Source organism: Pempheris klunzingeri, chromosome 20, assembly GCF_042242105.1.
Source record: "Pempheris klunzingeri isolate RE-2024b chromosome 20, fPemKlu1.hap1, whole genome shotgun sequence".
NCBI classification, from domain to species: Eukaryota; Metazoa; Chordata; class Actinopteri; order Acropomatiformes; family Pempheridae; genus Pempheris; species Pempheris klunzingeri.
Genome location: NC_092031.1, coordinates 4,081,079 through 4,093,449, shown reverse-complemented (window position 1 = coordinate 4,093,449; position 12,371 = coordinate 4,081,079). Strand labels below are relative to the sequence as shown.

The 12,371-nt window shown below is 41.5% G+C and overlaps 1 protein-coding gene across 1 annotated transcript; it reads left to right on the top strand.

Moving 5' to 3' along the window:
• Window positions 1–1,996: 1,996 nt before the first annotated feature.
• meox1 (mesenchyme homeobox 1) lies at window positions 1,997–10,828 on the top strand. The gene is made up of 3 exons (XM_070851912.1): window positions 1,997–2,881; window positions 7,185–7,357; window positions 9,965–10,828. Exons 1-3 carry the CDS (start codon window positions 2,383–2,385, stop codon window positions 10,085–10,087), a joined length of 795 nt encoding a protein of 264 aa, XP_070708013.1. The 5' UTR covers window positions 1,997–2,382; the 3' UTR covers window positions 10,088–10,828.
• The last annotated feature ends 1,543 nt before the right edge of the window (window positions 10,829–12,371 follow it).

Genomic DNA, 12,371 nt, shown 5'->3' with positions numbered 1-12,371 from the left:
GCCCTGCAAGTAGTCACCACAAGCTTTTAGCACCACATTTTTCATCATAACGCACACATAAATTTTCCTTTGTCACTCTCTGGTACGACCAGGCCTTTATCCTTTAATAATGTCAAAACTTGTTTGTCTTCCACATTCACAGAAACACACATAAACACCCATTATCTCTGTCTCTGACACGTGCACGCACACACACTCACTGACGTATATTTTCACAGCACACACACTCTAATTTATTCTGACACACAGATGGCCCCTGCTCTGACCACAAATGTAGTGTAACCCCTGCTCCCTGCGGTGCGGCCAGGGCCCAGACTGCCAGTAAAAGCGAGGGATGCTTCATGGCTCAACAATTCGCTGGGTAAATGGAAAGGGTTTGGTGTGTGACCTCAAACACTCTCCCTTCTGTCTTTCTCTATCTGACTTTCTCTCTTTTTTTTTCTCTTTCATTTCATCCACTAGTTTTGTTGGCTTTCATTTAATCAGATTTTTCTCTTGGCCTCTTTTTACATCTTGTGCTACTTTCTTTTTTCATTCATTTTAGCGACAGTGGGTGTTCAGATGCTTTTCTTTTGTCCTCTCTTTTTCTTGAACCATGTTGTGGCTGTTGAATGCAGTGTGAAAGAGGGTCAGATTATATTGTAGCTTCCACAGAGGTTTTTTTTTTAGTTATAGTTATAGTTTTTCCGTTTCCTCTTTTCTCTCTGGCTATGAAATAGTCATCAGCAGAGGTACAAAACAAGTTCTCCATTTCTCTAAGGCACGCTTCTTTATCTCAGCTTTTTCATATTCCCCTTTTTTTCCCCTTCTTTCTGCTCTAATAGCCTCTATCTGTAAATCTTGCCTTCTCTCAATGGAGGTGTGATCCACTTCCCCTCCTGTCTGAGAGGTCAGGAGCAAAATGAGGACACATGAGGAAGGCAAACCTCAGCTCACAAATATGAGCATTATGAAGAAAACTATGCATTTCTGTAAAGTGTGGTTCAGTGGGTTTATTGGGTAACGGATACGCTGAAATTGAGTCCAATTTTTTGGTTTAGCCAAAATGGTTTTAATGGTATTAGAGACATTACTTCATGGGGAAGTGGCTTCTATCATGAGCAGCCTGCAGAGATTAAAAATCAGTCATCATGAAATTGAATAATTACATCTCTTTTGATCCAAATGCATTTAATCTACATGTGCCTACTGTCACACACAGATTTGCTACTGCTGCTTAACATCTCAGCCATGTTGTGTTTCTCCACACAGCGTGTTTCTCTAAACAGAACAATCCCTCTGTCACAGCGTTTGCTAAGAGAAAATATTAGCTTGTATGTTTGAAATATGGCTTTGAAATTTCATATTGTGTTTCTCTAAAGTGAGAAAACCTCAAGTGGTGTGAAAGCTGCATAACCAATATCAAACCCAGTCCTCCTATCACCTCAAAGTGTAAGAAAGTCCAGCCAGGTGGATTTGGGTGTGTAGCATTAATGTGCAGACACACACACACACACACACACACACAGTCATAAAAACAGAAAGAAAAAAGGACTTTTCAGATTGGAGAGGACAGGCGGGGATCAGGGGTGCAGAGGGAAATGGTTAGGGTTAACTTTCCTCTAAAGGGTGTCAAAAATGGAACTAAATTGGGTGTCAGAAAGCACTAAGGAGCTGAAATAAGTTGGGGTCCCCAGCTCTCATGTGGGTGGGTGCTTTCTTTATATTTAACAGACAATGTCCCTTTAAAAAGCCCCACGTCTGGAAAGCCCATTAGATGTGCATATAAAATTTCCCCCGTGATTAATAGTTGATGAGGCAGGGTTGGTTGGAGGGTACTACCAACATGTGGCCGCCAGGGCTCCTCCTCTGCAGTCTCACATTACACTCCATAAACTTGCCACTCTTTCCCACCTATATGTTTAAAAAGGAGGAGGGCTCACTTGTCAAGAATGCCTTAGAAGAGTTGTGAAAACAGCCAGCCCGAGAAGGGGAGTCATGCAGTTGCGGATGCAGCTCTCCCGCCGAGCCACAAGGCAGTCAGATCAGTCAGGGAGAGAGGGTATGTGAGAGCACGACGGAGGGAAAGTGTGTGAGAGTGTGTCAGGAGGCTCCAAAGGACGTCACCCACACTCCCAGAGAGAGAGGGAAACACGCTGTCACAGGAAGGCATCTATCTTCACGCGCTCTGGGCTGTGGAAGAATCAACAGCCTCTGACAGAAGTGAGTATTCCTGAGGTGGATGCAGTAAGACGATGATGTGCATTTAGTCCGCTGAAGTGGATGTTTCTCAAGACTGACAAAAATACAGAATTCTAGTCCTAACTTACTTTCTAAGGGGGGTTTCAACTCCTCCACAAGGAAAAGACTAATCAAGATTGTGTGAAGTGTTTCTGCATCATCATGGATCAGCCAGCCAGCAGCTGCATGCGAAGCGCCCACCCCAGCAGCCCAATCTGGGGTTGCATGAGGAACCCTCACTCAGGGGTCCCGGGAGCCAATCTGCAGTCGCCCTACCAGCAGGCCCCTTTCTCCCTCCACCAGAAGCCTGAGTTCTTGGCCTACACAGACTTCACCAGCTCCTGCCTGGTGCCGACTGCACCACATGCAGCCTACCCCCGAGACGACAGACTGTACCAAGAGAGCCAGGGGGGATACCAGAGAGCTGACTGGCAGTTCAACCCCTGTGAGACACGGGTGAGAGCGCCCGAGGCCTGCCCGCCCGTCGTGGCCCCCGTAGCAGTAGGTGCTGGAGGTGGAGGGCCTGACCTGGACAGTGTAGGGGGAGACAGGCTGCCAGGGGCCGTGCCCGGGTGCCTGGAGGGAGAATACTCACCACAGAGCGTGGCGTCGGCTGACTCAGACAAGAAGAGCTCCAATAAGAGGAAGAGAGATGTCACAGGTGAGTCAGGGTGCATTGAGATAAATGGGAGTCAGCTGGGGTGTGTTGGTTTATAGGGAAAGAAGAGCATCCAAAAACTAATCACAGGAGGCTTAGAAAAGGAAAACATACTGTGATAAAATGCACATCTGGGAATATTAAAAATGATAGTGGACATTCTTCTTTAAAACAAAAAATATGAAGACAAAAAGATGAGGAGGAAACATGGACATGTGCCAGGGAAGCAGCAAAACTCTTTATCTGGCAGAGGCTAAAAATGAAAAAAGTGATAGTAACCTTTTTTTTTTGCACACAGGTGTAGAAACTGCTGTGCTGCTCCATTTAAAGTTTAGCAAATGTCTGAGTGTGTCAAGGTTAAGAATTTCTTCCGTGCCCTGTCTCCCAGCTGGCAATGACACAAATCCTCTGTCTATTTCCTCACCAAATTGGCCTTAAGGCAGCACTCTCACCAGATTGCTATGTGAAAGGTGAGTAGGTGACAAGACTTTTGTGTTCAAGACACACACTTTAAGTAGCAGTTGCATCCACTTATTGTTCAAGGGCTTTCAAAAGGCCGAAGTGATTAATGGGACATTTGAACGTTTCATTGCGCTCGTGCATCCGTTGGAAATAGACTATTGTGTTATGACAGTGTGACCACATTCAAGGTGATGGTAAAAAAAAAAGGCTTCTGTGTGGAAAAGCGTCTGCAGGCATCAGTGCTGCAGTATTAATGTTAATGTTTACGACTGTATTTATTGTTATTTATTATAGATTGGTAGGTCTCAAAAGTTAATTAGTAAAATAGATTAATATAAAATCAGCAAATTATTGTTAAAACTATTGAAGAAGTGATGATGTAAAAATATTTTTCAGCGATTATTTTTGAGTTTTTAGGCCAATACGAAATAAGTTAATACACATTACATAGTATTCCCAGCAATGCCCTCTGGTAAAAGAACTTTAAGCAACAAAATAATGCATTTATGTATCCTCACATGTTCTCATATATGCGTAGAGTTCTGTTGTGAGCATTGAAATAGTATCATTGTGTGCTTTTGGATTACAGTGTAATTTATTCCCCGTATCATATTTCACACTTGCCAATAGAAAGCAAAAGTAACTGATATCCATGACAAACTCATTCCTAAAAGTTTCACACTTAACCTTTTCAGTGACAGCGACAGACTAAAGGAAATGTTTGTATTTAAACTCAATCTGAAGGTGTAAAAGTTGTAATGTGCAGAATTTCACCCTGGCAGAATGAAAATAAAATCACGTCCAACACATCTGGAGCGTTCACATTTCATCTGCGAAAAAACGTCTTCTAAACTGAGGAAAAATTCAGCCTGTTTGCTTTGTTTCCGTCACAAAGGTGATGATTTATGCATTTGCACCTCTACACCTAATAAGAAAGACGAAAATTCATGCAGCCTCTACTGAAACTTTTTCAGAAAGTTTCTTATACATATCATGGAATTTTGTTACAGGGAGAAAACTTTGTGCCTCACTATTTACAAATGTTATTTTTATTAGATGTACTGATGTAGTTGATACTAGATGGCTGGAGTTTGCTCCATCATGTAGTAACAACAGTTTCTCAGTAGTATGACTGGACTTCAGGTGTTTTGTTCTGATCCTCTGTTTTGTCCAAACATAAAAACTCCTATCTAATTATCAGGAGCGTGAAAACTACATGACGAACAGCCTAATTGAGGAGGATTGTGGGGGCGTACACCCACTCCCCCCTTCTTACCTTATTGTAACCTCCACTCACTACACTGAAAACATGCCAGACCACGTCTGGTAAAATCACTTTGCCTGTGAGCCCACTTTTTACATTCTTATCCATTGACATTTTCCTGTCGTTAAGCCGTAACACAATCTCCCACTGAGTGCATGCAACATGTCTGACCACTACATCAGTTCTTGGTTTCAAAAAAAAAAAAAAAACATTCAGCCTTGTATTGACTAGCTGGTAGAAGAGCATATATTAGGAAAATGCCCTTCAGGCATTCACATTACAGACAGAGCTGCTATACAGTCTGCTTATGTCTGCTTGTGTGTATTTATACAGATATGGAAATATGGAGCAGTGCGCTTGAGATGTTTCCAAAACCCTCAACTGCAACTGGTATCTGATATTGAATTTAAACCAAAGTTTGACCAATTGTTCTGTCTATAAATCAGTATAATACCTAAGAGAGACGTTGACATAAACATTCTTCTGTTAGCAAATAAAAAAGTTACTAGAAAAATTATTATTATTATTATTATTATTATTAAATTGCAGACAGAAAGTTATAAAATCAAGCAGTAACACTTTTACATTCAATAACAGAATATAAAAACTTTAAGCAATTTATACTATTACTATAATAAACACAGCAAATACAAGTACTTTTTGGAATTCAGATTATATTAAAGCATGTTATGTAGCTGTATACAGCACACATCATTCACAGGTGGGCATAAACGTCTTATATAATAAATGTGTTACCCACCTATACACATGAGCAAATACACTTAAAATATATTGTATCTGCTTACAAATACATTCTGAAGTGTTGTAAACCATTTATTAATCCTGGCTCCTACTTTAACACACACAAATAATGCGATTAATCACATGTCTAATTTTCGCCTGGGGTTTTTGCTTTGAAACAACCGCTATTTTATAACAGCTTTAATTCAGTCCTGATGAAGACAAACTACTTTTGCACCATCCACCCAAAAAGGCACCAAATGCTGTTTGTCAATGGGACCCTGCTGGGCGCAGAAGCCTTCTCCCTGCAAGTTTACGGTCTCTGGCTGTGCTGGATATTTATTGGGGGCCTGTTTAGTGAGAACCAGTGTGTGCCCTGCCAGGTGTTCAGTCTAACTAAACCTGCTTGACACAGCTCCAGACCAGACCTGACGAGGCCAGGCAGTGCCGGCACACTCGGGGCAGCGCGTCATTAATGACACTTAAACAACAATAAGAAGGTTTTTTGGCATGACACACGGGCACTCCAGCACACATAGGCAGGTATCACACACACACACACACACTCATGTCCTGGTCTGCCCAGTCACATCTGGCCCAGGTACTCCAGTCCATTTCACATTCTGGCCCACAGCTCTGGCAAGCACAGAGCAAAACTTCTCACTTTGACAAATTAGAACCATTTTCTAGAGATTACATCAGCTGCTAGTGTCGCTACCAATGCACAATTATTACCCAAACTCTTTCCCTTGAATACACAAGAGAGGTTTTACTGAAAGTTAAATCAACTAGCCTTCATTTATGTTTATCCTGTTAAATGAGGTTTAAAATTCTACCATTTCCTAGGACATGTGAAGGCTGGGAAATCTAGAAATCTTAGCAATTAATCATAACCCTTGTCATTTGAGAGCTCTGATAGTGATGCTGTGTTTATTCACATTTTTAATTTTTTGAAACTGATGTCGGTATAAACCACATTCACCGGTCGACCCTTAGAACTGACCAGCATAGAGATATCTCACGCGTTTTCCTGATGTATATGCTGTCATGTAGAGATGAGTTAATGTGAATCTCCCCTGAGTGCTCCCGAGGGACGTCTTCACACACACACACACACACTCACACACACACGTAGCACTCAGACCTGGACACATCCGCACCTTTGTTCTTTTGTTAGAGGCTTTAACGATGTTCCGCTGCATTCCTCTCCTAACTCAGTCCCTCTGTGGCTGGTTTGGTGGCCCCTGCCCTGTGCTGATACGCTCTTACACAAACCATGAATGAATGTTCAAACGCATGAATTTGGACTTCAACACACAGACAAATAAAGACAAAACACAGGCAAAAAACACATGCACACATAGAAATGCACAACTAGTCACTTGCAGGGCACACATGCCGCAGGTGAACAGGACTCATAAGCTCAGGTCAGGGTGGTCTCTTTTTAAAGTGCTGGTTTTGGTGTTTACTATATGAGGGGCCTCCCACTAAAGAGTCTTTGGAGTTGTGGTTTGTTGGTTGGAAAGGTCCTTAAGCTCTGTTTAATAGTCAACCAGAGGCTGGTCACAAAATGAGTGGACAGCTAATTCAAATCAGATTAGCTGTAAATAAAATAAAAATAGAAAAGTCTGTTAGTCAAGTGGAAGAATCAGCAAGTAAGACAAATCCCTAATACTGAAAGCCCTTTAAATATAGAATAACCTCTTCACTGGGGTAAAAATATATCATATCTACCTTTAAAACATTTTGCACCCTCTTAAAAGCAAACAAAATATGTCCTCTGAAATAATGCTGAGAATAAGTTCACTCAAAATGCATTCCCCTTCTGTTTCCCTACAGATATCCAAGAGTCCAGTTTTAAGGTGGACTCCAGCTGCAAGGCCCGAAAAGAGCGCACAGCGTTCACCAAGGAGCAGCTGAGAGAGCTGGAAGCTGAGTTCACCCACCACAACTACCTGACCAGGCTCCGCCGCTACGAGATCGCCGTCAACCTGGACCTCACAGAGAGACAGGTACACCACCTTTCCCTCACACGTGCCTCCCAGTGGTGTGGGAGAAATATGTTAATTATATTATGATCACTCGTCTATTCAGTCCTCAAATATCTTAAATATGAAAGAAGTAAATTTAGTTTATTCTGTGTTCTGCAGAGTCAAAGAAATAATGTGACTCACTGCTGTAAAAACAAATGTTTATTATTTTGTTTTATACAATAACCCTTTTAACCCCTCCCAAAAACATACAAAATCTAATAGAAGTGTTTATGTTACATATACTAATAGATTTGGAGAGTTTGTCCCAAAATCAAATATTTAGATTATTTTCTTGAGTGCAGAATAATCAATTATCACTGACTTTTTCTGTTCCTATACTGTCATACTTTTCCAGTAGAAAATTTAGACTAAAATCTTCACAAAAACCACCACACTCACACTCGAATCACTCAAATGGTTTGATTTTCATGAGCTACAAACATTTAACAAAACAGATTCCAACAAGGAAATCATCACTTATTTAAAGTGGACACTGTCCACAGTATTCCTCCTTCTGCTTTATGATAGTAATAATGCACGCACATAGTTGCATTTAAATGAACCGTTTTTTTCCACAATATTTTTCATCCTGTGGTTCTAGCAGAATGACATGCAGCTTTAATGAGTGGGCGGCAGCTCCAGACTTGATGAAATCAGGCGAACATGTGTCGATGCTGCTGGATAAAACCCCAGTCTGCCTGTCAGGCTCAGTGTCCCAGCTCCTCCTAATGAGGCCACGGTGCCACAGTGACCACACATACTGCCGTCTGCTTCTAAATCTATTTCCCAGACCTCTGGAACACACACACACACACACACACTTGTGCAGACAGACACACTCGCTCAGCCAGGTTCCATCCTCACTCAGAGCTCCCACTGCAGCTCGTCAGCTTTTTCCAACTCATCCTACATGCTTTGGCGTCTCGCCGTCCTTTCAATCAGTCACGATGAGCAGAAAAGCTACAGAGGTTACAATATGTGGGAACAGATTCATCTGAATCCCAGAGTTGCAGGCAGAAATGCTTCGTGGGATGTGCAGAGGTCACCCAAACCTTCCTTGACCTAATATTCTCAACTGAGAAGAGAAATAGAGCCTTGAGCTGCTACAGCCGTCCTAAAATGTGTGGTTAGTTTAAACCATAGCAAGATCTTGGCAATCAAATGACCAAAATAACAAATACATCATACTAACAACCTATTAACAACCCGTGTACCCCAAGCCACACGTATCTTATTCCTCTGTGCTCCACTGTTGTCTAAAAGCTATTAAAACCACATAAACCAGCCTCACCGTGCTGCACTGGCTGACTTGTTGCTTCACTATGATGAACATTGGTTCCATAGTTTATTTCTGAGTCAATCCTACATGCTGCTGAAAATACTCAGTACAGCACCCAATGTGTATTAATCCACAGCTGGAAATAGTCCCCGACAAATGCATATACATAGAGAAAAACATTAAAATATTGTAAGAGCGTGGAGAGTTTCTTCAACCATTTAATTCTCAGTTTATGGAATATTCACATCACTTCTTCTGCTGTATCCAGGGTGCCTTAAGCAGGACACAAGCACCAGGTTTAATATGACATCAAGCCCTGCATCCATATGGAATTATCATCATATTTCTTTGAACTGGCTTGTCTGGGTGTTAGAGAGGAGTTTTAAGCTTCACTTCATGCATTCTGTCACCACAGTTTATAAGTGTATAAAATCCTGAGTGAATGTTCTCAGTCACCGAGTTGCTCACTGTAATTGTCTTTAGTCTCAGGAAGTGTACGTCGTTGCTGCTATTCTTGGCGGGACAGTTACAGCATGATATCATTCTCATTTCAGAGCAGTGCAATGACACAGATGAGCACAATCTGCACCGCGAGTAAACTCACATCCTGTGTAGGCTGACATCCTGATAGTTGACTCTTTTGACCTACTGTCTATACGATACTCTCTGCCTGCATTCGCAGAGATTTTTGAGCCAGAACTGAGCACTTTGTACTGACAATTCATGCTCCTTGCAAGGCCAATGCACACTGAGCCAATTTATATACTGCGCTGGGAGACTTGTGGGGGATTATTTGTCTATTTTTCTGCTGACCATGTTGTAAATTTTGCTAAAAATTGCAAAACAGAGGGAAAGGCCACAGTGATCCTGTTACGAGTTCAAATTCGGTGGAAAAGAAAATTCTGCACTTTGTCTGTGTGTGTGTTATCCAGTAGATGTTTGTTTTAACTAGTGTTGTAGTGTTTTAACTCCTTATGCTGAGTACTTAATGTGTAGTATTAATTGTTATATATATTATATGATAGTAGGGCTGCAGCTAATGATTACTTCCATTTATTGATTAATCTGCTGATTATTTTCTCAAGTGATTACTTCATGGTTTGGTCTATAAAATGCCAGAGAATAGTGAAAAATAGAGCCAATGGATTATGTTATGATAATTAGATTAGATAAGTGGATGCAGATTTTTTTAATTAACTAATCTTGAATTATTGGAAATGGACAAAACCAGGAAGCAAACACTTAATTGGCTCTGTCAGCATTAACGCATATTCTAATGTAACATTTCCTTTATTACTCTACAACAGGTGAAAGTGTGGTTTCAGAACAGGAGGATGAAGTGGAAAAGAGTGAAGGGGGGACAGTCGTCTTCGCCCAACGACCTGGAAAATGACGACATGGACTCAGCTGCCTCGCCCAGCTCTGAATGAACAAAAGGGCTCAGCGTTACGGGAAGGGAGATGCAAATAATCTTACGACACAGAGAGATCGGGGTCACCTGGACACCAGTGCATCTTTTTGGAAAGCTGCAGGAACCAAACAACTCTAGAGACTCTTTTTAATTCCCAGGAAGAAATCACTGAGCATCTCCTTTGCTGTTTTCTGTTGTAAATAGTTGATTTATGTCCATAATGAACTGCATTTTGAAACACTATTGATAAATACTCTGTTGAAGAGGCCACCTCTTGTTGCATTGACTGTGTTTAAATATTAGAGGTGATTCTTGCGGTCATTGTAGATCAGTGACGGTAGCTTTAAGGCCAGTGATGATATATCAGACCGTGATGTGATTATGTTTGAGTTCATCCCCCTTGGTTCCAATATTGTAATCACGGCCTTTGACGCTTGACTACAACCACCTGGGAAAACTCAGACTGCACAAGTGTTGCCAAGCCATAAGTGCCTCAGAATCAGATGTGTGTTTTTTTTTCATTTCGTCAATTTCTTTTTCCTAAAATATAGTTTTTTTTTTCTGTAAAGCATTTTTACTACTCTTTTTTTATACATGTCAAATGTTATTGATAAAACACAGATGTTGCCTGTTTCTGCAAATAGAATAAATCATCTGCTGCAAAATGGAGAAAATATCCTCATAATTTCTTCCACCCGCAACAGTTGACTTAAGATTGGACAATAGGTCGGTGGGTATTGTTGGCTGATGGTTTTATCATGTGTAGATACTTTGGTCAGACATGGCAATTGCTAAGAGTTGACAACAAAATGATAACTGTGGAGGAGTTTGCTTCCATTCGCTTTTGATGTTGGCAGCTGACATCAAAGGTAATAAATCATGTGCGTGTGTTTGTGTACTTGCACATCCCTTTAAGCATACAAAAGCATTTTCGCCTGGTTCCAAAGATATGCTGCCCATATCTCAGATTCTTTTGGAACAATTCAAGCAGGCCTGCTGTTGTGCTCAGTGATGGTTGGTTCTCCAGCTGGACAAAGAACCAGCCAATCAGAGCTTGGTAGCCATGATAAAGAATAGTGACGTCACCTTTCTATGCCAGAGCTGTAAAAAAAAAACAGCAGCAAAGGAAGATGAGTTTAATGCAGCTATACAGAAATAATAACCCTTAAAGTGCCATACTGGACATTAAAGCTGCAATAATCAATATTCTTTATGTCAACGATGGATGAAAGAACTATCTTTAAGTGAGGGGGGGAGAAATTATCACCTGACTTCCCCACAGCTGCACAGAGCACTTTAAGGCCCTTCGGCTCATATTTTTGGTTTTGTGACCCCTCTTAACCTCAACTTTTGGTGCATACGCCAAAATATCAACCACTTCAAAACAAATATCCAATATCAAAACAAAACATGATGTCAGACTGAATAATAGCGTGAAAACAAAATGGCAATTGTGTCCGGTTAAGTTCATGTGTGTATTTGTGTGTGTGCACCTCATGGCTTCAGTTACATTGTCCCAGGTGACACGTTTCATTGAAATCTTCCTGTATGGGGGTCGCAGCGACAAAATCTTATCAAGAGGGATTACACAGGCCTGGTGTGTAATATGGGTGTTCTATGAGAGCCACTGTGACAGAGCAAACTTTCCACTAAATCCCTTCCGATGATAGCATGATTATCTCCATTAATATCTTACATGGAGGTCGGATATCCCTGAGGTCAGATCAGAATCAGCTCTCATCAACGCCCACCTAGATCCTGTCTGTAGGACCATAATCCTTAAGAATGTTTTTATAATGGCAAGTGGTCTCCTGCAGACCCAACACAGATCACCCTGATTGGTCTGAGGTGACCTGACAAGCACTGACAGACCTTTAAGTACATATGAGTGTCTGTGTGAATGTGTGGGTTTGAAAAGGAACATTCATTTTTTGCACACCATCACTGTCATTCCAGTCAGCTCACAAAGGGCCATTAACCTGACAAGGTGGAGTCAGGCTCCAAAAGCTGAAGTATTTGGCCCCTGCACACTATTTTCAACGGAAGCATCTGGATGGGGCCAATTTGATCTCAACCTGAGTGGAACCTAGACAAACCCACGCACGGGGCCCCCAGGACCAGAGGAAAAAAAGAAAAAAAGAAAAAAGCTTGCTGGCTGACCACTTGCGTATGATGGAAAAGGGAAATAATAGGTGGGTATGGGTGAAAAGACGGCTTCTCAAGTACAGGATGTTGTTGTAGCAGGTAGCCAGTCATCCAATTTCCTGCTTCCCAAAGAAAACAAGAGCTCGAGCATAGGAGTC

Bases quoted from the DNA above. Each gene is read 5' to 3' on its own strand.
- meox1 (XM_070851912.1), top strand. From the start codon at position 2,383: ATGGATCAGCCAGCCAGCAGCTGCATGCGAAGCGCCCACCCCAGCAGC. The intron at 2,882-7,184 runs GTGAGTCAGGGT...GTTTCCCTACAG, and splicing joins GAGGAAGAGAGATGTCACAG to ATATCCAAGAGTCCAGTTTT. The intron at 7,358-9,964 runs GTACACCACCTT...ACTCTACAACAG, and splicing joins TGGACCTCACAGAGAGACAG to GTGAAAGTGTGGTTTCAGAA.